Source organism: Larus michahellis, chromosome 2, assembly GCF_964199755.1.
Source record: "Larus michahellis chromosome 2, bLarMic1.1, whole genome shotgun sequence".
Lineage (NCBI taxonomy): Eukaryota > Metazoa > Chordata > Aves > Charadriiformes > Laridae > Larus > Larus michahellis.
The window spans coordinates 54,361,024-54,388,072 of NC_133897.1; the positions used below are offsets into that span (position 1 = coordinate 54,361,024).

At 35.0% G+C, this 27,049-nt stretch overlaps 1 protein-coding gene across 4 annotated transcripts in view; it reads right to left on the reverse strand.

Annotated features, from left to right (window-relative positions):
• BBS9 (Bardet-Biedl syndrome 9) overlaps window positions 1-27,049 on the reverse strand; it is a 298,867-nt gene that overhangs the window by 161,466 nt on the left and 110,352 nt on the right. For all 4 annotated transcript variants that reach the window (XM_074575478.1, XM_074575477.1, XM_074575479.1 and 1 more), the window contains one exon: window positions 4,676-4,858. In XM_074575478.1, coding sequence (XP_074431579.1) covers window positions 4,676-4,858 — 183 coding nt within the window. The remainder of the gene's footprint in view (window positions 1-4,675; window positions 4,859-27,049) is intronic.

Here is a 27,049-nt window from a genome sequence, read left to right on the forward strand (position 1 = left end):
TTTGATTTTTGAAAAAAAGATAGGCAACGTCATTTAGTGTGAATTATTTCTCCCAGCTGGAAAAAAAAGGCAACAAATTTCATGCTTCTCCCTCTAAAACTACTTATTTTGAGTTGTATTATCAATCTTGTTTCTAGAAAGAAGGAGGGGAGGGGGGAAATAATATATCTGCTATAAATTTGTCTGCTTACAGATATAAAGAATACAACTGCATGGAAAACTGGTTCCAAGTTACTAGTTGTCACTGCCCACTGTCTTGTGGGGGGTTTGGGTTTTTTGTTGGTTTGTTGAGTTTTGCGGGTTTTTTTTTGTTTAAGAAGTTTTAAAAGTACTTACAAAATACCAAAAGATAATTTGTACAAGCGTAAGACAAACAATCAAATATAAAATATTTCAGCCTATTTTGAAATATTTCAGTCTGTTACACACTTGGAGCTTTGCATTTAAAAAGCAGTTAAAACAATACGCAGAATATAAAAAAATATAAGACACAAAACACTAATTCCAGACATATTTTACTGTGATTAAGACCCTAGGTTGGATTACACTCTAACTAATTACAACAATTAGTGAAAAATGACAATTTCCAATGAATTCTAAGAATTAGGACTCATAAAAATTGCTCTCAACAAAGATATAATTATTAGCTCAAAGCTTCAACAGTACTAAACATTAATGGAAAAATCCAAGAAAAAGTTGGCTACTACCAATCTTGATACAATTAAGCCTCCTGGAATTACAGAAATAATCTTATCTCTAAGCTTGAGAACTTTCACTGAGTAAAGGAGTCTTTCCACAAAAGGGTATTTTCTATGTTACTCAAGAACTCTACAGTAACCCATCTGCTATCATGCGTAAAACCTAGCAGGTTATCTATCCAGTCTTTCCCAGGTGACTGATCTTTTCTTTTTCTGGTGATTTACATTCAGATCATCTTCTTACAGAAAGCAGAGACACTTTTGATAGTAATTCCTATGACTCTTACTAGGCACTTCATTATATTCTTCTGACACCATCTCGTTTTCATCATTGCCTTAAAGTATATTTTTCTACTTTATCTAATCTACACTGTAAAGTAGTAAATTTATAGTCAATAACTTCAATTAGATCATAGAGTCACTTAAAAATATGCATTTCACCCTCAGGCTTTTTTTTTTTTTTCCTTCAAATTACAATTTCAATAAGAAGTTAAGATCAAATACAGACATTTACTTGGTTGGTATGATTCCAAACATAAATAAAAGGAGATGAAAATGTACTTCCTCAATGCCAGTTTGTAGCTATTACTATTTACTCTAGCATCACAAATGTGACTATAACAAGAAAGGCATGATTCTGAGCAATGAAGGACCTGTATGTCATTATTTCATAAAATCATGAGAAGTATGAAAATGTTAATTCTATAGTAAAATTAATATTGATGGCCATACTGCTGAGGGCCCTCCATCAGTCCTAAAGTTAGAATGTTAGTATTGACAAATATTTTTTTCCCTTTGTAATATCTTAAACAAAGAAAGCATTAATGACTTAACGATCAGACATAAGTCAATCCAGATGCCATGCAACCGTTATATCAAAACTATCCCATGTAGCATGAACCCTTTGAATCCTTTAAATTAGCCTGGACAAATTCCCTCCTTTCCCAAAAGGATTTCCTATTGTAAACATATGCTTTATCACAAACTCAGCATTTTTCAAATATATCTTTCCACCCAGACAACTCAGCTTGGTAAAGTATAATCACTGAAAAACATCCCTTAAAATGTTCCTTGCCTTTTTCATTTTTCAGACTCTATACTACTTCAAATTGTTGTCACTCACTATTAAAAGCTACTAACAAATATGCTAAGTCTTGTAGAACAGTCATCAACTGTTCTGAAAAAAGTGAATTGCATAATAAAATCTCTGATACATCATTAATATTATTATGGTGATCATGGATTCTTTTGTCTCCAAAAGCACTCTGAAATAGTTTTCTACCATATATTTCAACAGATAGCAAAACACAGGACTCAAAATCAGTATACCTTTTGAAGGATAGTTTGTTTGCATGGAGCTGTATCACTATGCTCTGAAATACTGACAACATATACTTCTGTATTTTGAATATAGGTTTAATTTTAGTCACACAGTAACAAAGTACATTGGGACAAAAATGCACCTCACTTCCACATGACTAAGATTAACTTCTATTCAGTTTTGGCATCACTTTCTAAATGGTTTCATCAGCAGAAGAATTAGCTCATTTATCCCACTAGTCAAAAGCAGAGACCTAAGAGATCTCATTCAATTTCTGATGTTATACTTCTCAGACTGTGCAGAATTCATGAAAGAATCACTGAATAAGGGGAATGCCCTTGCATTTCCAATAGTAAACAAGAGCAACCCTTTAATCATTTTAATCAAAGCAATACTATTTAGATGCTAGTTAGAAGTTTACTGCTGGAAACAAAATATGATGCCAAATATGCGTTATTCCCAGAAAATACCCAAGTTTGCAGTAATATTTCTGCTATACCTTTGTAGACGAGAAAACCCAAATTTTATATATTCTTAGACAAAAGTCTGCAGCAACAGAAACCATTTAGCAGTCTGAAAAAAAGACTGGTGACAATGGGAACACAAAACACCACTTTTGTATTTGCTAAATATCTGACAAGAGTTATTGCCAGGTCTAGAAAACAAGATGCAATCTGTTCTAAATGGAATGGCATGTATGAGAATAATGTTGATGTTATGGTCAGAGAAGCATTTCTTTTTATGGTAACAGTATATTCTAAACATTTCCCTTTTATTGAAAAAACACTTCCACAGTTTAATGCTCACAAGGCAGAAAATGTTCTGGAGATGTAGATTGCATCCCAACTGTCTTCTAACACATTCCCTCCAAAGAAAAATACAACAAACCATTGTGCAGGATTGTTTGAAGAGTAAATAAAAATTCTTCAAAGTACTTTCTTTCACCAGCGTTCCACTCAACTGCTTGCAAGGAAACCTGAACGCTAGCTAGGAGCTTCTGTCTGTAAATACCATTGGTATGTCAGAAGATTTCCCCCTTCCCTGCCTAAACTTCTCCTTAAATTACATTCAGATTTCTGCGGTACTATAACAACTTCAATATGGCATGTATTTCAGTATTTTGTCAAGGCTTCAATTCCATTTCCACCTCTGGTTATTGTTGGTTTACATTTTTCATCCTGGCTGCTCTGCAGGATGTACATCCTTACAATATTTATGTGAGGTCTTACAGCTTTAACATGGAATATTGTTAACTACTATAAAAAACAAAACCACATCGAGATATACACTGAAGTGATATCCTGAGTTATAGGATACATAACAGATTTCACCATCTTTTATCAAAACATGTGTCAAAGCAATGCAATTCCTGACGGCAAAATAAAAGTGAATCATGCAAAAAATGGTTGTTTGGGCTTTCATAAGATTCATACTAACTTTCGTTAAATTCCATTCATGGGAATGCACACTCCTTATTTGCGCAGCTTGAGTTTTCAAGTTTAAATGAGGAAAAAATCCAAAACAAATCTCAACAAAACTGTTTTGCTTTGCCTCCTGTGGGTCACTAACATGTAAAATGACAAAACACTTTTTTTCTCCACAGGGAGAAATTGCAGATGAGCCTAGATTCACTTGGAACCCAACACAAGCTTTCTAAATGGCCACAAACCATTCTAAGTATTCCAGGCATGTATCAAAGTCTGGTTTCACTGTATATTGCAAAAAACCCTCTGCAAAGCATGAAAATTAAAATCAATATGTACTTAGATAATCTTTATTTTTTATTCTATAGAAGTCATTTGTGAAAGGTTATGCAGTATACTTTATAGTTCAGATATCTAAAAGAAACCGTCACGATGTATTAATGTCAGAATTTTTTCTCCTCTAATTGTGGCATGCTATCTCTAAGTATTTTATTCTAGAATCTAGTAAAAAGGCTGGACTTGAAACTAACTAGAGATCAACTCTAGTTGTTTTAAATTTAGAACATTCTTTAATGCAACTAAAGCACTGTTTAGCTGGGGACCTTAGGCAAGAATAGAACACAGCATTATCTTTCTTTACAGACCATTCTTCAAGTTTTGCACGCAATCTCCCATCGTCACACTCACTAAATCAGAGCAGAATTTTCAAGATATCTACATGAAGCAGGTCTATCTAGAGCATGGTCTGAAGAATAAAAGTACATTATCTATTCACAGTATTTCCTTTGTATAGCTTTCATCCATTATATAAAGCAATGCGTAAACACTGAAGACAACGTATAGCAAATGCTTAATGGATTAAATATACTGTATTACTGTGTGGACATGTCTATATTTTATGGTTCTATTGGAATGTGTGCATGTGAATACAAATGTATGTGTATTACATAGCATTTATATTAGAGTCTTCAAAAATTGGGGCTATTCTGTTTGTGTTAACAACTGGGCAGAAGCTAAAACCAGCTAAATTTATGTGATACACTCCTACTTGGCTTGATAAGGAAGGACTTTCCCACTTCCCTGTGTAATCAACATAGTTTGCATCAAACACCTACTTAATAAGGCTACTAAATAACTTCAAAAGACAGCCTTCAACAAAGTACATGGGAAAAATTTAAGTGCTTAAAGCTCTGTCAATGAGCATTTTCCGAGCAGCTCTTACAGATTCTTACCAGCTCTGGTGTATCTTCTGCTAATGGCAAAAAAGTAGCTTCCAGAATAGCAACTTGATCAGCGCTGAGCTTCTGCCACAGACTAATGAGCATAATCATCAGATGGGTGGCACTTTTCAACTTTGTGAATGCCTGGAACACATTGGCTTGATTTTCTTCTGCTGCATCTGCTAGAGCTATTACCTGCAAAAATTACAAACGTCTGTTAAATGTAATTTTACCATCCGTGAACACTCAACACTGAAATTACCTTTGGCACACTCTTGTTTTCCTTTAGAAGATCCTGTGGAATTCTGTTTTCCATAAACACAAACTACAGAGTATTAAATGAGTTATCATTTATCTAGATTTTTCTTTTGTGTACACAAGGCAATTTCAAGTCCATATGGCAAGAGGATTAATCCATCTAGTACAATCAGTGTAGAAAGGATTCTGTTTAGAGCATATTCTTAAAGTGTTCCTGAAATTGATCCCCATATCACGTCACATAATGCATGATAACAAACTACCTTTCAGGTTTATACTACACAAGACACTAATCCATATATGACCAGCAAGCCTCCTGTATTAATCAAACCCAATACATTGATTTTATGCAATTAAAAATGCGGTATATAATTATTTCCACGTGAACATAATTGCCATCTGTTATTTTATTAACTCTCGAGTCTCTCCATGTTTTGCACTAGTTACTTCAGCTTTTATGCCAAAACATAAACATTATGGATCATGTGTATGAAGGCAATACCACTTCTACTGCCAGACATTATGAAAGAATTTTCAAAATAAAATAAAATGGCAGATTCACTCCTTGTAAGATGGTAAGATAGTTTTGCTGAGTACTTCAAGATGGGGAAAAACATAAGAGCTATTATATGATATTCTACCCAGTTCAGAAATAACTTGCCATTGTATATAATATTGTCCACTCACAGCATTACAAAAATAGATATTTTGAAAAACATTGCTATAAACACCTTCTTTCTTGAAATACAATGTTTAGATATTTTCCATCACTGGTGAAAAGTGAAGTTGACAGTGATTTCAATGTGCAACTGCTGTAATTTCAATATGACAACAAGAGATTTTCCACGGTATTTGAACTGAATTACTTCAACTAAAGGAAAGGAATGATGGTTAGGGGTTTTATCCTGCGGGAGCACAACTTACAAGACCTGTTCTCCTGAATGGCACTACATCTTCTTGTTGCCTGAACAATACTTGGCTTACAGCAGCACTGATTATATTCACTATCATTTAAGTCAACACAAAGCACCTCTCTCAACCACTTTCTCCTTACGTTTATTTATCTGCAAAACGGGTAATAGGTGCATGACTGGAGTTGTGAAAAGCCTCACATAAATGCAGTTAAAGTGTAATTAGTATTACAACTGAATTTACAAAGTAGAACTTGCAGAGCTCGATCCATTAACATTTGGCAACAGCCGGGAAAACGAAAATACTATACGATGCATCTTTAGCCGGGAAACAAAGCCAACCAGCTGTTAGCATTTGGTGGAGGAAAACTATTTTTAATCTGCAACACTGGCATTAGAGATGTGTGTGTTCCCTCCAAGCTCCCATGTGACTGGGAAGATAAAGAAAACAGAATTTTAGGGAACTATAAATATGAAACATTTCAAACAAAATGTGTTGATAGCTTTTGTTTTAGATTTGAAAATGTAATGTTTCCAAATAAAATGGAGAACCCACAGGACACTCATGAGTCCAAACACTACATAAATCAGAGCCAAGTAACAAAACAAAACAAAGCAAGCCCAGCTAACCATGTGAAAGAGAAGTGAGAAATTAATCCCAAATAGTGAAAACCAACATAACACACTTTGGTTAGAGAAGACTAACAGTATCACAGACATATCACCTGATGCAATCATGCCCGCATGCTGACCAAAGCACTGATGATCTCCATACCTCATGATCTGCACCAGGTGGACTTCCGTATTGCCGTTAATTTTCAGTTATGGGTGACAAAGCTACATGGCAAATGCAACACTACCTAGTACCCTACGTCAGTTGCATCTGACCACTGTAACCAGTAACTTTATGCACTGTACAGCTTCATCTTTCTGAGGAGACAAGCAACAACAGTAGACAAGGTCTCCTCACCCTAACAGTAGACTTCAAATATCTGACCATCTTTCCTGTCCAATATGCGCTTGAGAATTTTGGGAAGAAAAATATGCTAAGATGAATTTAACATGCTGATGACATTCATCAGTATGCTTCCTATAATGTCATTACCGGATGGGATAGTGCAGTGGATAAATTCTGAATTCCTGGAATTTGGAATAAAGGCAGGCTAGCTGTATCCTATCATGCTCAACTAATATACATTTTGCTGAGGAGTCAGGCAAAGACAGTTGCACTTACAGGACAACTACCTAAAGCCCACTTAAATAACAAAGGCAAAGGACACTTTCTAGACTGAGTCATTAATGAATGGCAGTCTCTCACTCCGTGCTATATTTCAATGTACACTGTACTGTATACCTCTGGAGCATAAATTGCATAAAGAGAAGTAACTGGCATGCCTTTTATCTTAAGGATCCTTCATTAGAAAATTTGCTTTCTTTCCATTTTAAAATGATGAACAAAGGAGATGCTCACCTTTTCATAGGCTATAGATGTAAAACAAATATCCTAGTACTCCCAAACAATACTTAATGTACCAAGCCTATAAGCTATTTTGAAAGCAGCTTGATAAAAAACACTTAGAAGTACAACTGTTAAGACGTTTGTCTTTGGTACGAAATTTTACAGTTCTGAAGGCACAATAATACAAGACAAATATTATATCAGTGACAGGCCTAAGTCTCTAACGGAGGGGTGCAGTCTTCAGAGTGTTGCAGGTCACTGAAACATATAGCAATTAAATCTTTAAAAGACTACATATATACGAGTTCTACTTTACACTTGTAGAGAAACCAAAGAGGGGGAAAAACATTTCTAAGTACTAATTATTCTGCTAATAGATGAATAATATCGCTTTCTGAGATCCGGAATATCCAGGATAATACAATATTAATCACAATATAATAACGTAGGCATACACAGTCTTGTAGTTTTAAAAAAGCCTACACCACAGACAGAAAAAAAGGTTGTCAAGACAGCACCCTAAGACATGCTGAGAACTGAAAGCCAAAGCAACACAGAAAGCAGCTGGAAGGGACTAAAGATAACTTTGACAACACATGGTTCCACAGTAAATACTTAGTATGAGGGGAAAAAAAAAAAGTCGTCTTTCCTCACAGAGAAAAATTACCCTAAATAACTCCCAGGACATAAGCTATGAATTTTAGAAGGGTTCTGGGGTTCTCCATTCAAACACTTGCAGAATTTAAGGATTAAGAAGTTCTAAAACCATGACATTCACATTTTTAATTATTTTATTTTCACCTGAAAATTATCTCTAATTGTATTTTACAACAGTTGAGGGAAAGAAAGAATCCATACCCTTTGCAAACTGAGATCCTGGCCTCTTCAGATTCAGTCACGGTTTCTCCATAATTTCCCAACGATATCTTCAATTCTCACAGTAGTTTTTCAGTTTGTTTATTTAAGATCTACTATATTATCTTTCTAAACAGATATAAAATACCAAAAAAAGGAAATCTCTCCCTGTCTCACTTTACCACAGAGTAGGTGGAAAAATATATTGCAACTGGCAGTTCCTAGTGTAGCTTAGATGCAAAGTTTTTAGATCAACTGGAAATTACCAAGTAAAAGTCCATCTTTATTGCATGAGGCCTATCATTGCCTATTTAACATTTTTCTTTCTCCTTATTTAATGTCGCAAAGCTTTCAAACAGAGAAAACTAAAAGTAAGTTTTTCAAACTTTCTGTCTAAAAGCAATGGAAGAAAGGAAAGTAGCTGATGCAGGAAAGATTTAAGAAGTACTAGAAGTATTGTAATGGGTTGAAAGTACAGTATTAAATATATTTTTTTACAACTGACCAAAACTTGATTTCCATTTACATTCTTTTTTGTTTAAATTTTTCTGACCAAATTCTTCTCTGTTCCAATACACATACCTAGCAAATTACAAGTAAGTTATTAATGAAATCATGTTGTAAAAAGGAAAAAAAAAAAACGAAAGGCAGATGAGAACTATTCTCTAAATTAAGATCATATTTAAGATTTTTTTTACTAAATTTCATATTCACAGTTGCAAAGGCAAAGCTGAAATCCAGAAGTACTTTTATAATCTTTAGAACTTCACCTCTCAACGCTATTACAAGGATTTGACTGCAATAATTTCCAAGCACAGAGCATTTCTTGTATTTTCCGTCTTAAGTGTTCAAGCAGAAATATTTCTCTCTTATTTCATTGCTAAGTAGACCTCATAAGATGTCAAGCATTTGAAAATTGTAAACCAATGGTGATTCCAGTTTTCAGAACAATCAGATTTCTCCATTATTATTGCTTACTTAAAGATATTTTTTAGGCAGCGTTTTACATCCAGCAGTAACTGCAAAATTAGTAATCCCTCTCGAAAAAGTCTTGCAACATACCCAGTCTTGTATATTCAGACAAGTTCCTTGGGCAATAATGAACACCACTCTCAGGCTTATTCCAATAATACAAAAAAATACCAATACAATTCCAAAAATACAAAATGCCTTCTTATTAGCTGGCTAAGAAGTTGAAAAAGTAAAGGGCAAGAAATGAGTATGAAGTTCCAAAGAGCTTTCTTTTGACTTGGCGGTATATTTTCTTGGGAGTCCCTAACACCATTGGGACTGAAGACTCCCACAGGTTTTATACCATAGTCTAAAATGGAGAACAGGAATCATGACTGACACATTTGCGGTTTTTTAAGACAGCCAAGAAAAACGTAACTGTCCACCACTGGTGAAACTTTAGCCAACTAGTCTTATTCTCACCAGTTCTATCACACAGGGTTCAGCTTCTGGTAAATTTGAAGTATCTTCATCTTTAGCAGAAATCAAGTTTGAAGAGAGCAGAAGTTTGACATTTAAGGAATACAGAATCTCTTTACATTTCATCCATAGCACTTAGGAGCAAATCTTCTATGAAAAATTTGTTAAAATATGAAAAACAACATCAGAACTGTAATTATTCTGAAACAGACACAGGGATTATCACGACTATTACATACTCCATGGTAAATTAATCCATAGTCTAAACTTTTATACCTGGTTTCAAAAGAGCCATTCTGTACATAGAGTTATACAAGCAAAAATGGAGATCACGAGTTCACAGGTCTCTTCTGGCACTTGATCTTAGCTTAATATGGAATAATTTATTGCAAGGTACTTATTTGATCCTTCCAACCATTTTTAAACAAAATTAGATCTTCATAAACCAGGATTCTAATGCACGTAAAGCAGAAAAAAAAAAATAGAGGGCTGAGAAATGCTGGGGTTACTGCTTGTTCATTCCTACTGCAAGGACATTTACTACTACTACTACTGTATTTCACCCTTCCCCACATTCACTCATTTTAGAGAGGGAAATACAACCCAGATGCTAAATCTATAACAAGTTCTAACAGAATATTTTTCTCATGGTTTTAAGAAGTCTCCATCACATAACCTAGTTCACATAGAACATGTAAGAATTTAAAGTAAAATATTTTTTTCCTTACAAGTCCCTTTGTTTACCTGGCACACATGGCATGCAGCCATATACAAAGGTTAAGACACAGCAAAGAAAACTTTTAAAACAGATAACATAAGTGATAATATCAGTTTAATTAATAAAATCCTGAATATCCCTTATTCTGGAAGCAAACTTTTTTTTTTTTTAACGGGCAACTATCAAAGTAGTTTACAACATAACAAAACAGTGATTAGCAGCCTGATTCCCTGTGCAGACCATCTCACTCAACAACCATTGTGCACACAGCTTTTGACAGGTGACTAAGGCTTTATGGAATGCGGGCAAAGATATCCATGTCAGCGAGCGATCTTTATCAAACACTCAGTCACCAGAAAGAATAACCATGTCACTCCTTCAAGGGAGCACTTCTAAACGCTACGGCGTTCCCACAGCGCTGCAATGGGTACGTGAGAGCGCACCTTGGGATTAAGTACCTCAGGCCACAATTATCTGACCCTTGTATGAATGCCTCGGCTAGTGCTAACCACGACCACAGTTTTTGAAACTGTGGCATAGGCCCACCGTGATGACAACAAAGGACCAATTCACTAGACACTGAATACTCAACTTTCAAGTGAAACCCAATGTGACCCCGATCTGAGAAGACAGCAGAGAGACAAAAGAAGCTGCAGCACTACGACCCATGCTCTATCTGGATGCACCCAGCTATTCTCACAAAGTTCTACTGCCTGACTTGATGAACAAGAAATTATTGATCATCACGAGTAATTACTATAGCAATCTGTGCCTCTGGAAACTAGAACAGCTAGATTAACAAAATACTCAAGGTTGTAAGGGAAGCTGTGTGGTTTTGTTTTCTTCTGTGTTATTTCCATGACAGAATTATGATTAACAGCTCTACTGCACCTTCAACTGGAATTTGCCATGAAGCAGTATCGTCTACAAGCACATCACAGGTTACAGCTTAAAATGGCAACCAACTCAAACACTCTACAAAAGCCAAATGCACGTACCTTTTAAATTCAGAATCCTTTTTTGAGACTTCACATATAACAAACCTGTGTCTTACTTCCGCAAACCAAATGCAGGCAACAGTGGATTATTACCACAGAAAGTCACATTGCATCTTATTTTATTACACTTTAGGAACTAGTGACAATGATGTTAATAAGAAATCTTTCGGCATAAAGTAACTATCATTTCAACTATCCACAGACATAATGATATGAAAATGAACAATTCAAAAGGAAAGAGATCTCTACCCTTTTCATTTTTTCCTCTTTAAAACACTCAAAAAGAAAAGAGGCTACTACTTTGTCTTTATGCGTCTCTGTTCCCCCAGCTTTTATCTACGCCACTACACTCTAACTAGGAAAGTTTTTTGAAGGTTATTAGTGGGTTCAGAACCCCAGGCACTTGAGTGCATTAACTAAAATTGGTAATACATTTAAATTCAAATTTAAACCTGGATAGATCAATGTCAATCTACTTCATAGCAAATCTGCATTTTGACTAGACAAATTATTTAAACAAGCTATGTCAGTAAAATGCAAGCAAGACAACAACCTGGTTAGCTCTACACAGTGTGTACAGGCTAAGTAAAGGAAGAATATTCATATTCCCCTAAGTCTAAACATGCAGCTCTTCATATGCATAAATCAATGTTGAAAGTTTTTCAGTACTAATGTAGTGGCAAAAACCTGCCTGTTTGCATCACTGTTGCCAGTTTACTAGTTCTATTTAAAGACTTCTTCATGTTTTATATTGCTGCCTATCTTTATCTGAGCTTCCTTCTTTAAATCCATGGTAACAGAAAAGAAGAATTCCTGTTGTCTCTGGTATTTCTTCCATGTGTGGCAAGGATTACAGTTAAGATTGTTCTAACTTGTTTAATTTAATTCTATTTGCTTGACTTTTTTTTTTTTTTTTATTAAAGGGGTTTAACATTTTTGAGAAGCCAGATAACTTAATACGGTCAATACCTGACACTTGACCTCTTTTTGCTAGCCTATCCACAAGTAAATATTGCAGCCACTTTTGCATGTGAGTAATTTTTTATTTGGTACAACTATTAAACACGAAGGTGGGGTAAAAAAAATAATTTCTTGAAGGAAAGTTACAAACATATTCCTAAACATATATGATATTTTCCAATACATTTAGAAGCAAGTTCTACATCATAAAATCCAAATTTAAAAGCAGAGTTATAAAATTAGTAGCTTATCTGAGTGAAATAACATCTGCTATAAATTACACAAAACCCAAGAAGCCAGTTAGTTACAATGAAACCTTTACTTACCCTTTCAAAACAAAAGTTCCATTTAAGCATAGGGATGTGCTAAATAACGCACAGATATGTCACAGGATCTCTGAGAGTCAATGAATATTGAAGACAGAGTTTCACTGTGAAACTGTGGTTGAACTGGCAGCAATGCATAACAAAATACAGCCAAACATTAGCTAAATAGAGACAGAGAGTTGGAGAGTTTGGTTTATATCACCAAATATATGATATTATGTAATGACGACCAAAAAAAAAAAATATTTTACAACAAAGGAACAAATTTTAAATGGTGAAGTTACGTGCTTTGTATATTAAAATACGCTGTGAACCTAAACAAACGGTTTAAAAAAAAAAAAAGCTAACAGGGGTCTCATCCTGAAAATTTCTAATTGTATTTCAGTCCAATGGGATCTATGGATGGCCAGGAAATTGAGAGACCCGTTAGATCATACTTATGCAAACGTTATATACAGTGAAGCTCAATGGGTAAAACCAAGGATTTGCTAACTGCAGGGGGAATGTTGCATCGATTCAGAAAAGGCAGGATTTCAGCTTATTAGAGACCACTACTCTCAGTGTGATTAGTCATATGCACCTAGTCAGGAAAAAAGCATCTGTAGTATGTTAGGTGATGAGTATAGTTTTAGGAATCTAGAATAAATTCACAAATCATTGCCTATAGAAAGTACACAGTAAAACACAACTCCTAAATCAAGTTCATCTCATTTTTATATTTTATTATAATAGTGAAAAACAAACATGGTGACCAACACATTTTAAAAAGGTTAATAAAAACAAATCCAATTAACACATAACATAGATATTTTTCCATCTGTATAGATGAACACAAAGCCATTCCAGCAAATTCTATTCCAACACCTTTAACAATAATAGTATCAATATCAAACAAATCAGCAAGCTAGTCAAGACAGTGAAGTACTAAGCTAAATTCCAAGCTATTAAACTTGTCCACCCAATCCCACTTGCGATTTTGGCATTTCTGCTTTATACTGAGCCACCTGAGGAAATTTCCAGAACTCCCCGTTCAGGCTGACAAGCATATAATTGTAAGTGATTAAAAAACTTTGTGATTGCTAACACAGTGTCTGAGAGCAACAGTAGGACTCAGAATGATTAAATTAGAAGAATACACTCTGGAAACAAATTCTAAACATAGCAATCAAAGGAAACGGATGGCAGGCTAATTAGAAGCTCAAACTTAACTACAACACTAATTTCAGGACATCTCTCATTAAAATTACTTTTCTCTTTTGAGATACTTTATAGAATTTCTCTATTATTAGTAAAATCTTGAGAACACATGCCAATACATTTGGAAATAAAATGGGCTTCTCAAGTCAAAGTGCAAATGTCGCAAAACATACTAATTGCTTTCTTAAATACCTCGTCTTTGAATTACAAGGTTCCTGTAAATTCTTCTGGTTTTTGTTCTGAAAGAGATGTAACCATTTCAAAACAAAGGAACATCATGATGAAATGCAGGTTTTATAAAACTCAGTCAAAAATACAGTCTGTGTAAAACTTGAAGAGAATTCAGCAAAAAGATTGGAGTTCACTAGTTTTTACTGGATTTACTAGCAAAAATAGAAAGATGGTTTCAAAAGAGTCATTTAGTGAAAGTAAAAATTCATTGTTCATGCAAGGTGACACAAGAGTAAGTTTCAGACAAAGCAGAATCTTGCGTTCTTCCACAGATGAAGTACAGCACAGTCTGCAATAATGCTTGCTCCACAACAATACTCAAATTTAACTTCACAAACTTGAGTTGCATCCGATTTCATACAATACTCAACGTCTATGCCAACAAGTTACTGCCACAGAGGTGCGATTATTTTCAGTGATGTAGATTTCATTTTTTGGGAGCAAGACAATTATTGATAGACCAAAAATATCCTACTGCCACTGAGCAGGTGGACTTAATGTAATAATGAAGAAGCAAAGAGCTTATCATATCCCTGCCTGGGACCCTCCATCTATAGAAAAAGACAGACAAGAAAAAAGGAACCACCTGAAGTAACATTACAGTGTATTCAGTGGCAACTCTTCAGGCGGTGATCAAAAGAATATATATTTTTAGGTCACCAAATTCGTTATGCTGCAGATAATGGCCAGTGACACTTATTCTTCTGCACACCTGGAACTGCACCTTCTAACTCTCTTCTCTCAAACTGACAAATTAAGAATTCCCAGCTGAAATACCCTGCTTATTCACAAGCACAAAGCTCACAGGAACAGAATCGGGTGCAGTTTTCTTTACATGCACACCTGCCCTAGCCACACAATAAACTCAGGCAGTGCATTCTACCAGTTAAACATAGGAGTTAGAACTTAAGCAGAAATCAAAACATAAAACCAAAATAAGGAAATGTTTGTCTCCCAAACTGGTTCATCTTACGTTCAAAATAAGACAAGCTGCAAAACTAGTAATTATTTTAGTGTGCAAAAGCTGTTTTATCGTAGGATTATTCTGACGAAGCAAGTATGTCTCACCACAAGCTATGGATTGGCATCCAATAAAGTAAATGCCAACATTATATATACATGTACATATTTACAGGATTTGGGCTTTATTATTAATCATAACATTCTATGTTGTTCTCCTGCTGCACTTCTAAATATACCCGAAGCTATATGGCTTTCTAACATTAATTTTGAAATACATTATTTAACGATGCATTTACGAACTCTTAGCCTTTGAGGAATGTCATGAAAACAGTCCAAAATTGGCAGTGCAGGCAAAAGTCCTTCACCCATGCCTTTGGAAATATGACTTCTTCCTTACTTTCAGTAAGGGACTGCTAATCCCACATTGTAGTTCTTTTCCTTAAAATAATGAAAAGATAGAGAAGAGCTAACAAACAGATTAAAGAAACTCCTTCCAATATGTTTAGCACCACTTCTCTACTGAAACAACAGCTGTGTGGCAAGTATGCTGGTTATTGAGATAAACTCATTTTTCACCTAGCCTCCCTACTTATATACCCTAGTACGGTGACAGAAAAGCAAGACAGTTCAGGCCAACCTAAAGTTAAAGGGGGAACAATCTTTCACCTTCAAAAAGGTTTTGGAGGCACACTCAAAATGATTCAAAGTTCAATTCACAACTCTACTTCCTAGAAGAAAGCCATTTTTTCCATGAAGGAAAAAAAGCGTTAAACAGCCTACCATCAAATGCACAAGAATTAGTGTATTTATATTGCAGCCTTCCATACAAACATCTCATTCCTCAACTCCTCCTTTATTCTAACAGGCAACTGAGTCTAAGGAGGAGATGAGACAAGATGTGTAAGGTCTTTTCTAAGTCCTGCTGACATAGAGTAAAACTCCCACTGGGGATCATGGAAGTAGGAGAGCAGAGGAAAGAGACAGCAAATGTCAGGTATGCTTCAGTGTTTGAAATGTGATAACTAACCTTGTATCTTTCTCTGTTTTAGTCCTAGAAAAATCTCCTCATTGTCTGAGCAGAAGTTTATGGATAGTTCCGCTGCATAAAATTTGGATTAACAAATAGTACCCTCAATTACGTAGAGCAGGAAAGAGCTCGTTTTTCAATGCTAATATATAACCACATGCAAACACACCCCACTAAATTAGTAACAAATGTTCTTACAGATTTTGGCTGAGATAGGCTTTCTGATAAGAAAAGATTTTCCTTTCAAAAAAAGCTCAATTTAAACACTCGCCTTGTTCCCCTGATGTAATACATCTGAAGTTCATGCCCTGGTTCAGTCAAATCTAATAGTTTTAATTTAGTTTCAACCATTACTGGTCATAACGAGATGTATTCAAAAGGGTATTTATGTTTGCTTTATTCTATTGCATCAAAGTTAGGAAAACACATCTGGGTAGCGCACATTCTAGCCACACTGCAGACCAAAAATCCAGATAAACGTTTTGTCTAGAAGGATGACTAAGTAAGTTGGCCAAATATCAGAACAAATTCACTTTGATGTTTCAAGTTGGTGGAGCTCAGAAACATGACCTAAATTATACAGTTACATCCTCTGAAAGAGTAGCAACCATCGCTTCCTTTAGCATCTGCTGCCATAAAAAAAAAAAAAAGCATTTGTTATGAATGATGGCAGAAATTAACACAAATAAAATGGTAGGAATGTAAGGAAAAACCTTTCTCTGTTTTCACTCATATTCATGAATAGTTCATATTCATACCTTTTTCATGACCCCTTCCAGTGCTTGCCTCCACTGTTACCAAAAATGCCTTGGAGTCTGCTTAGGAGCCCATAGAGAAGGATGGCATTTCAGATTCACATTGCAGGTGCACACGGCTGAACTCAGACTGCATAGCCAGGTTCCAAGTAAGCAATGCCCTCAGAGTGATGCTGAGACACTTGTCAAAAATTAATTACGAAAATATATAAAAATAGATAAAACCTCGTATCAGGTGTAGAACTAACTTACTGAGCTCCATTGATTGTGTAAGAAAGCAGACAGCTGGCATGTTGTTAAACGATAGGACTGGAGAGAATTACTGAGCACCATTCCTGTGGGAAGAAGTACTAAAGAAAACCTGCTGTGCAATAAGAATATGAACCAAACATTATGTTCTTTTCATAATGGAAAATTCCTAGGGGAAAATATAAAAGAAAAATCATTTCCCAAAGGAAATAACTCCATTGCAAAGCTTACCATTAAAGGAGCTGGAGGAAAAAATGTCTGCTACCCTCACAGAGCAAAGAAACTATGCAGAACCAGGAAGATGCAGCCTTCTTTTCTTTTGGAGCAAGTACAAGAACATAGCTGTTTAAAACAGAGTGGAATCCACAAAGACAAATTCTAAGATGAGGTGGCTAGTTTCCCTTGATGTCCTCTATAAATGTGGAGGGACCATTGCCTTTTTTGTTTCAATGACAGAAGTGCCTTTGACTCCAGAAGACCCTTCTTTCTCTCTATTGACTACAGAGGAATTCTAACTTCTCTAGATGAAGACTGCTGTTGTTAATCTTGCTCACCCATAGCATAACAGAGCAAACCCAACCTATTCAAGAGATATGCACAGATGATCTTTAGCAGTAAATACTGTAATGAAACATATGAGAAATAGTATGAAAGGACAATTTCATCTCATTAGAGTCAAACATCATTATCAATAAATGCCCTTCCCTTAACTTCACTGAAATAAGCAACTGAATAATAGATTTTAAGCAAAAAGTTGCTATGTTCTTAAGAACTCCAGGAGAGATGTATTCTTGTGCCACACCGCTCTATACATCAGGACCCCCTTAGAATTGTCCCTTCCTTATACAGTTTACCTTTCTTCTTCCTTAAAAACAGCTATAAAAGTTGGAGGACGTTACACGCTTTAATTTTTACAATATCAGCTAACCCTAATACAGCATCTGTAGGCATGACTTAGTCATCATCCCCTTAAGTACTGATGAGACAGGATAAGAGTAAAATTTTTGCGACACAGTCATGAATGGCATTTTTTCCCAGTGTTCACAATACTTCAAGACATAAGCAAAATATAGAGAACAGAATTTCATGTGATCGGAATGGTTTTTCAGTTTTCCATTAAAATTGAAGTACTGAATTCTAGTATGTCCTGTAAAAGTAAATAATTTTAAGTAAATTTCTTACATACAGTATATGTAGGTCAAACTTCATAGTCTTTTTTTTTTTCCACAAATCTAAAAACGTGGATTTTTGCTCCACAGTTGTTCTATAGTAAATACATAAAAATTAAAATATTGACCAATTGTAAAAAATAAAATTGACTCTACATTAATAAAGGAAGAAATTCTCTTTAAGTTAAAGAAAGCTTTGTCACTGACTTCAGCATAACTGAGATTTAACACGAGGAAAAATCAAATGCAAAATGTAAATGAGATAGCAAAATACTTATTCCCCCCATATTTAATTCTAATTCTTAATCACATAATTTCATATATATATTAAAATATATAAAGATAATAAATAAGTACATATAATTCTTAATATATAATTTTATTCTTAAACAGCAATTTTCTGTGTGTGGATGAAACATACTCACCTGCTATCACTCATAACAACATTCACAGAAAAAGAAAACCTGCAACTACATTTAACTTTATCAAAGAGTTACCCCAATGTTATAATTCACTTGATAAAAAGTAGCTCTATATTAAATTAAAAAATTCTTTCCCTCAAAGTTAATATTTAGCATTTTCAGCATTTGAAGATCACTACCATTATCAAGAGTTATTATCAGAGTACTGATGGACAAAATCTCTTTCAAAATGGCAAGGGGGTACTTGTGTCAGTAATTATCACTGCTAATTGGAAACTGCCCTCTTTCATTTAGTCTTTTCTAGTGAGTGCTCCTCTTATCTGTTTTTCTCCATGTGCTATCAGCCAGTGGTGCCTCTCTCAATTCATCTGCTGCTTCACTTAACAGTTTACTCCTCCATAATCACTTGTTTTCTTTTCAAGTATCTTCCAATTTTCAACATGCTTCAACTGGGTATTTATCAATTTATTTCTTTATTATCAATCTATGAAAATATTGCAAAGATTTTTTTTTAGTCATTTGATATAACTTCTAACAGTAGATGAGTTAGGAGCATACCTATGTATGACAGGATGTCAAGACACTCTTTTCTTTTAGCTTTGATGACAGTGTTTCACAGATGACATACCAACAGATTTTACAAAAAGGTTATTACCTGAATCTGTAATCCATCTAGCAGCTCTTTGAAAAGCAGTGTAATTTTAGCCCCCTCTCCTTTATCTTCAGGTAACCCCAATCTTCCCTGTCCTTTTGTGGTGATATTGCAAAATAACATTAATAACAAACAGTAGAAATGGGAGGCAAACTACACAGAGTTAACAACAATGGCAGTTACAAAACAGAATCCTGAACATACAGCTTTTTTCTTTAACTGCTGCATAACAAAATTCAATAGCATATAATCAATAAGGAGTTTTATGGAATCTGAACATAAATTATTTTTTTAATAATTTAAACTAAACATATAATTAAAAGACTATAAATAAAAAACTCACATCTTTCCATAAATTTGTGTCATTATTGATTGTATTATACTTCCACATAACTTCAACATAATTCCATTTCAGCCATTCTATTATTTTACCTAGCATTAATGTCAGGCAAACAACCTTACACTTGTCTCAGTCTTCCTGTAATTCACTTGAACATCAGCTTTACCTAGTTCTCTGGAACTGCCCTGTTTTGTCACTTCTTATTAACCTTACTTCTACAGGGAATTGTTTGCCCAAACCTTTAGAATTCTTACATGTGGATTCTTACATGAGGATTTTAAAAGGTTTATAGTACTGTTTAATATTTTCCTTAGTGACTACTGGAAACTATTACATCATTTGATAGGAACACAACTTTTCCCTTTAGATCAATGAAGAATATATATTCAACATTTCTGCTTCTTGAAATTACTGTCTCATCACAGCTGGGAAAAAAAAAAAAAAATCAATAAAACGCACTCCTAAGGGAAAGAAAAACATCTAGTATGAATGCATCAGTTTCAGGTAACTGGAACTTTTCAGATTCTTGAAGATTTAAATGCAAAATAATATTCTAACATCCCCGTGTGCGGAACAGCCCCTTCATACTGACCCTTATACACACATTTCAAACCCATCAGAAGAAAGCTGGAGGAAAAATATGCTATTAACTAATTAACTTAAATAGGCAGGGGATCAAGCAGGTTTCTTCTCTATTGTGCTGTGATCTTTTGTCCCTATCTTCTGTTCTCAATCTGCCTGATACTGCTTCGAGACACATAAATACCTCCGCGGAAAAGAAAACCCACACCTGCACTATACTTATTCCTAGAGCTTTTCCTTTAATCTGTGTCACAAATGTAATTACGACAATTGAAATAGTTAATATTATAATCTCTATTTCCTTCCATTCCTCTCTGCTTCATGAACATCTGATGCCACAAGTTCAAAGAGCAAAATATCAGCCCATTTGCTTTAAGTTAATCCAATAAACTAATTTACAACTCATTTTTTAAAGAGTTCACTTTACATACACAGAAAATGTAGATTTTATTAGCAGTGTGCTCTTAGATTTCATATGATGAGCAAACTATCTCAGCATGTATACAGATATTTTAGTATGTAAACACATTGTGAAATGTGTTTGAAAGCACCAGTGGCATTTATGCCTATAATGCTGATGTGCTTGTCAATTTGCTATGAGATGATTATGTTATCAAATAAGGTCTTGGGTGGCTGTATTTAAACTTTCCACTATATTTTACATTACTCAAACTTCAGATTATATTATGAAATCTTCGTGTAAACTGGAAGTATGCAGGCAGTGATGTTCCACAGTAACACAGCTCGCTCAACAGTTGTTTGCTTCTCAGTAAGGGTCAGATTTTGCTTATAATCTACAGTCCTCTACATTGGCTGGGACACTAATTTTACTCCGAATTTGTCATGGGAGTTAAGATTTGCAGGACTCAATCACTAAGGATTCCTGGGTTCTATTCTCCACAGCCAGGGAGAACACTGGATATTTTTAGAATAGGAAATTTTGAGAAAGAGAATATACATATTCTCTCTATATATGGAGAATATGTATATTCTATGTATAATACAGAAAAGGATATTTTTAGGGATACATCTTCACTACTGAAAACTATTCTCTCAAGAAAGCAATTAGCATTTAATTTGAGAATCTGTCAGGCAAAACATGAGACTTGTCTGTCTGGTCCTATTCGTAGTCATTTTTAGGAGTCAAACAAGTAAAGAGCTTTTCCTTATATCCAATTACAACTACTTTTATTGATATCCAAGTAATTAGTGATCTGACAATAGGTACCAATATACCTGTCAAAACAAATATGTTCCACATATTACCTGAATAAGATCCCCATAATTGAAAGGCTAATACATTAACCCATGGCACCATATACTACGCGGGTAGCAAGAAAAGCATATGTTTTTGTAACATCTTCACCACTTTCCAATCTTGTTCTGACTGCTTAGCAGCCCAAGAAATTATTTTAATGTAGAAATGCCCAATTTTAAAAATAAATTGGGCTCTTTAATCTTTTTCTGTAATACATTTTTTTAGGTTAAGAACTAATAGAAAAATCAAGAGCAATACACTCCCACCACTTTTTTTGTATCACTGATAGGAACACTGTAGCCTGAATTTTTTCTCATTCTAACACAATTTGTAATTGCTTTAGAATGCATTAGTTGAATGATCTTTAATTTGAATCATCAATCCAGCTAAGTTTTTATGCTGGTTTATTATATTTTGTAAGAAAAGCGCAAAATGTACAACTCTTCATCAGATAATTTAAGTGTGCAAAGAATTTTTTTGCAAAGAGGTCAGAATCTGTAGAACTCCTTACAAAAAGTTGTGATCATAGAGGACAATTTTACAAGCAATGGTCTTCCAGGCCCATGAGATTAATGTGAATGGCAAATACATTCCTAACAGCATTGTTTCTAATTGGGTTTCTACCTCTTCTTCAAGCCAGTGAAAATTCTGTCTCCTTAAACTGACAAATTTTTACAGCCACCTGGTTCCGATAAACAGGAATACATCTACGTGAGAAATGTCAGTGAACTTCAAATAATGCATAGCGCACTTTAGCCTCAAGTCAAATGTACATGCAAATAAAGCCTTGAAATGGTTCAAGAAAGCAATTTCTACTGGTGCATATTAAAATGCAAATTGCAGGAGATTAGTTTAATAACTCACAATTGGTGACCTTAAAATAATTTGCTTCTAATCCACATTTAATTTAAAACCAAATATTTTAATAAACAGACTCTTTAACAATTGTCTTCCCCATCAAGATTTTTTCCCCTTTAACACCTACAATATTTTTCTATAGTGCTGACTTAATCACATTTTCCCTTCAATGGAAATTAAGCAAGGGCTGACCCAGTACTACCAAAGAAACAGAATACTTTTTGACTGAATTCTTTTCTCTCAATGCATCTAGCTGCCTTCATGCTTTCAGAACAACTTTACTACCTTTTTTTTTTTTTTAATCTTTATCTTAGCTAACGAATTTGATTTAGTAAATATGTTGCAAGCTCTTTGCATCTCAGGTGGAGAAGAACATAATGTCACTGGGCACATTTTCTTCTTTGTCCTAGTTAGCACTATTAAGACGTTTTTAATGAGTATTTTAACAAGTATATTCTTGATTACGCACCTTTATCTTAACTTGTCAACAAGCTCTGTTCCCCATGGAAACAAACAATAAAAGACTAACTTGACAACTTTAACAAAGGCTCTGTCCTTCAAAGACACTGGGGGTGAAGGAGCAATTTAATTAAGATAGGAAAAGAAGCTGCCAATCAAATTTTAAAACACCATTCATTAGATGGGTTAATAGATAAAAAGAGTGCCACAATTTCTGGAATCCAATCTCTTTCACTGCTGCAAGCAATACCTCACTGAACATGAATTGCTAAAAGGATTGACATAATATATTTTGGGGGAGGGAAGGACTAGAAATGTTCACATATGTAACTCTGGTGTGTTCCCCTTGGGCAAACACCTGTTTACGAATTGGGACATATCATTAAAAGTGACTTCACCTTCTTTTATGCTCCATGCCAAATTCAGTGCAACTCATTTGGGTTATGCCAGACCAGCATTCCATTCCCATGTTTTGGACAATTAATTGCAACCTTCAGTTTGACTACTTATCTAAGGTGTTTAAAACAGTGCCTGAAAACAGGGAAGAATACAGAAACAGCTTTCAGATTTTCCATCTAAAGAAATGGTGCCACTAGCTTATTAAATCAAACACACCCTCGAAACCTACAAATGAATGAGGCAAATTATTAAATCACAAAGTGTACAGCACTTCTCATTTATTCATTGATGATGTCAAGTAAATTTATAGAGGAACCTTTCTTAAATACCAAAAGATAAACAAACATGTCAGCACACAGTGGAGAAAACATTCTACTTTAAAAATAACTCAAAGAACTTTTTAGTCATCAACAGCATTTTTGCCAAATTCAGGCATGCAAACTTTTTTGAGAGATTTACATTTTGTAGGTTTTGCTGGAAATTTTTAACCAACTGTAAGAAATAATAAAAAAGTAAAGTGTCAATGTATCTATTCATTTGGACAATGTCATTAAATGTACATTGAGGAATGCACCACTTGGGGAATGAAATTCCAGTAGTAAACGCCATTTGGAAGTGTCCTCAGAGATTATCAGTAAATTGTGTAAATGTAAGAGAGGATCCAGTAGGAAATCCAGAGGATTGCCAGTAGGAAACTAAAGGGGTCTGTCCTGAATACCGCATTTCACATTTTCATTAGTCACCTACAGCACAGAATAAAAAATACACCCAGACAGCAACACACAATACCACATCCTGAGGACATACCAAAGAACAGGATGAAACCTCCAAATAATTCCGAGAAACTGAAGGTTTAAGAAGTTTGCTATTCAACAGAAGCAAAGAAAGAAAATTAAGTATTGCATTTAGGCAGAAATAATTAACTGCATAATATGGGGGAGGATATGTCTAGGGTTATGTAGCAGATCTGCAGAGAAGGATCTCAGCATTACAGCAAATCAAAATCTGAAAACAATTTAATGGTATTCTGCTGTTGCAAAGAAAAATCCACCAACAGGACAGTACCATGTATAATGTCTGATTGTGTGTGCATATGCAAATAAAATAAGCCTTTTATAAAAATTGAAAGCATTGTTCAGTTTTGCTGAAAATAAGTCACCATGAGAGGACTAAATATTTAAATGAAAGACTCCGTTGACTAACATTAATCATTTCCGTGGCACTCCATACGTAGCACTTCCCTCTGGATTTTTTTCTGCTATCTATGGCTAATTTGTTGTGCTGTTCATCAGGCAGAAGTTACTTGCAAAAAGGTAGAACGCATATTTGCATTTTAGATTAATGAGCTGGAGGGACACGACTAGATCCTTTACTTGTACAGCTTAACTGCAGAGTATTACAATAGACAGGAAATAAAATAATTTTTCTATCTTTACCCAAGAACTACACGAAGTATTCCTGAAATGGACATTGCACAAAAAGCGTTTAAAGCAAAACATTTTATCTTACTCTTTGATAGCAACCAGCACAAATATCTTAACCATTTTTTTTCATAAAACATGGCAAATAAAAAAAGCCAACAATAACATTTTTTCCATCAAAACCCAGTATTTCTTTAAAAGCAATTTCATACATCATCTATAAGCTTGAGAATATAATTATCCAAGATCTGTACGTCTGAATGTAAGACCTCTGTAAGCAACTTACTTACATTATGGATTTGAAAGACAGCACTAATACGTTGCAGCAATGCAAAAGAAATAAGGGGTCCTGTTCTCCAACGTGCCTGAGCTTTGTGCAATTGGTGCATTATGCTGTCTTGCAGCAAAAGTGAACTGAGACACTTATACCTAGTTTTCTGTAGCCACAGAAACCATGCAGCTAGTCCCAGGGGTACTCAAGCATGACCCTATATAGGGATCTCATGAGTAACTGGTATTTCTATATCCTCCTACAAGCACCTAAAAAAAAACAAATCTAAGAAGGTAAGTACAGATGGCACAATATTCTCTAGCCACTACGTGAACGGGTCAGCCAGGTGCAAGTCAGCTCTAGCCCAGAAATTTTACTGCTGTGCTAACCCAGTGAACTCGGGCACAGCGTGTCACACCACAACTTCAGAACTGCAGCATGGCCAGAATTAACCCGTATCTGCCCGTAACAAATTACAGACATACCCTACCAAAACCAGAATTCTCATAGGATCATTTCTTATACTGAGACAGTTTTGTTGCAAAGCCAAGGATCTTGCCTAATAGATGTAATGTTGAAATGTAAAATATATATGACTACAGTCAATTTTATCTCACATCTCATCATTATTACTAGAGGAAGAAAGTGGCTCAGTGTTGAAAAACAAGTGCTTCAACTCTAGGCTCAACTGTCTCCCATCAATTCCTCATGTGCTAAATAACTAGAATAAAATCTCTCACCTCAGTCTCACATGACAGATCAAAACTACAGTGTAAATTATCCAAAAAAGAACTCTGTTCCACCACATTTTTACCAAATTATATAACATATTACGTCTAAACAAAAGAAAGTATAATATCCAACTTGGCTGATGTACAGCCATGTCTCCATCTGGCAATGGAGACATGGCTGTCCCACCTGTTTTATTATGAACACTTCATTCACATGTGAAACATCCTAGAAATCAAACAATTTATGCTGCTAAAGATATTCTACAGTTATCTTTACAAACTCTGTGTTTTATATGCATACAAATATACACACACAAACACATATTTGCACACACTATATAACACACTACTAACTGTATCAAACCACATCCGCCTATCAGCTATCTGAAATAAACATGAGGAATCTATGCATTTCCTATACGCTTGCACAAAATCGTCACGAATTTAAGTCAAAAAGTAATACAAATTTTCCTGATTTTTTTTTTCTTTCTAATTTTCCTATTTAACAGGGCGTACCGCCTACACTAAACAGAACCGACCCTTTTCAACAAGGACCAAAGAAGTGTTATAATACAGATTTTTCAGAAGTGAACTGTGGCATAATGCAACTAATATGCATGGAGCACACTCTCTCAGGACTAGTACTCTGCTGCCAGAACAAGGGAGGCCCACTTATTCAGCTGACCTCCCATCCTGAGAGGTATTAGGACTCCTCCTCAAACTACCGAGTCTCAATCCTGGCATAACTCCAGTACAGCACTCGTTTCATAAATGTGCTTTCAGAGCCAAGACATCTGCGTACTTCAGTGACATGCAAGTTATAAAAGGAGTGTTTATATCCAACTTCAGTATAATGTGAAAGTTTAGCAGCCACAAGACAGCTTTATACAGCGACTGGACGTTACTTAAAGGCTTCATTGTACTTCCAATGACAGTACTCAGCAAAATAACTAGAACTCTATAAATTAATTACACTTTCTTCTAATAATTACTAAACTCTCCTGGGTTTATATATAAGATGGCCCAAGCATCAAAAAATATGGCAGGAGGCCCAAAGACTGATTTAGTATTTATCCCTACTGACCAGTACTTCCCATTATCATTGTTCATTGCAGGAAACAAGAAAGTAAGCTTCGAATCACACAAAATGTAGTGCTGCAGCTGCTAAATTGCACAGCCTTCTGGGCGCGCTTTGTCCCAAGGGCCACTTCTCTGATGGGGTAACCTGATGGGACCGAACTTCTTTCAGGCCCACGAATCCTATTCCTGACATGGCATTTAAAGCTTTCTTTTCTGTTCCCCCACAGTTCAGTCTTCCTACGTGTACCATTCACCCCAGTAAACTCAAACTAGCAAACACTATGTTAATTCAAAATATTTTCCCAGTGGTTTGAAAGGAATGAAAAAACAGTATTTTCAAATACGTGTCTAGCCCTTTCAGGCAATAATGGTACACACTGCTTGCCTACAATAATTAATTATTTGT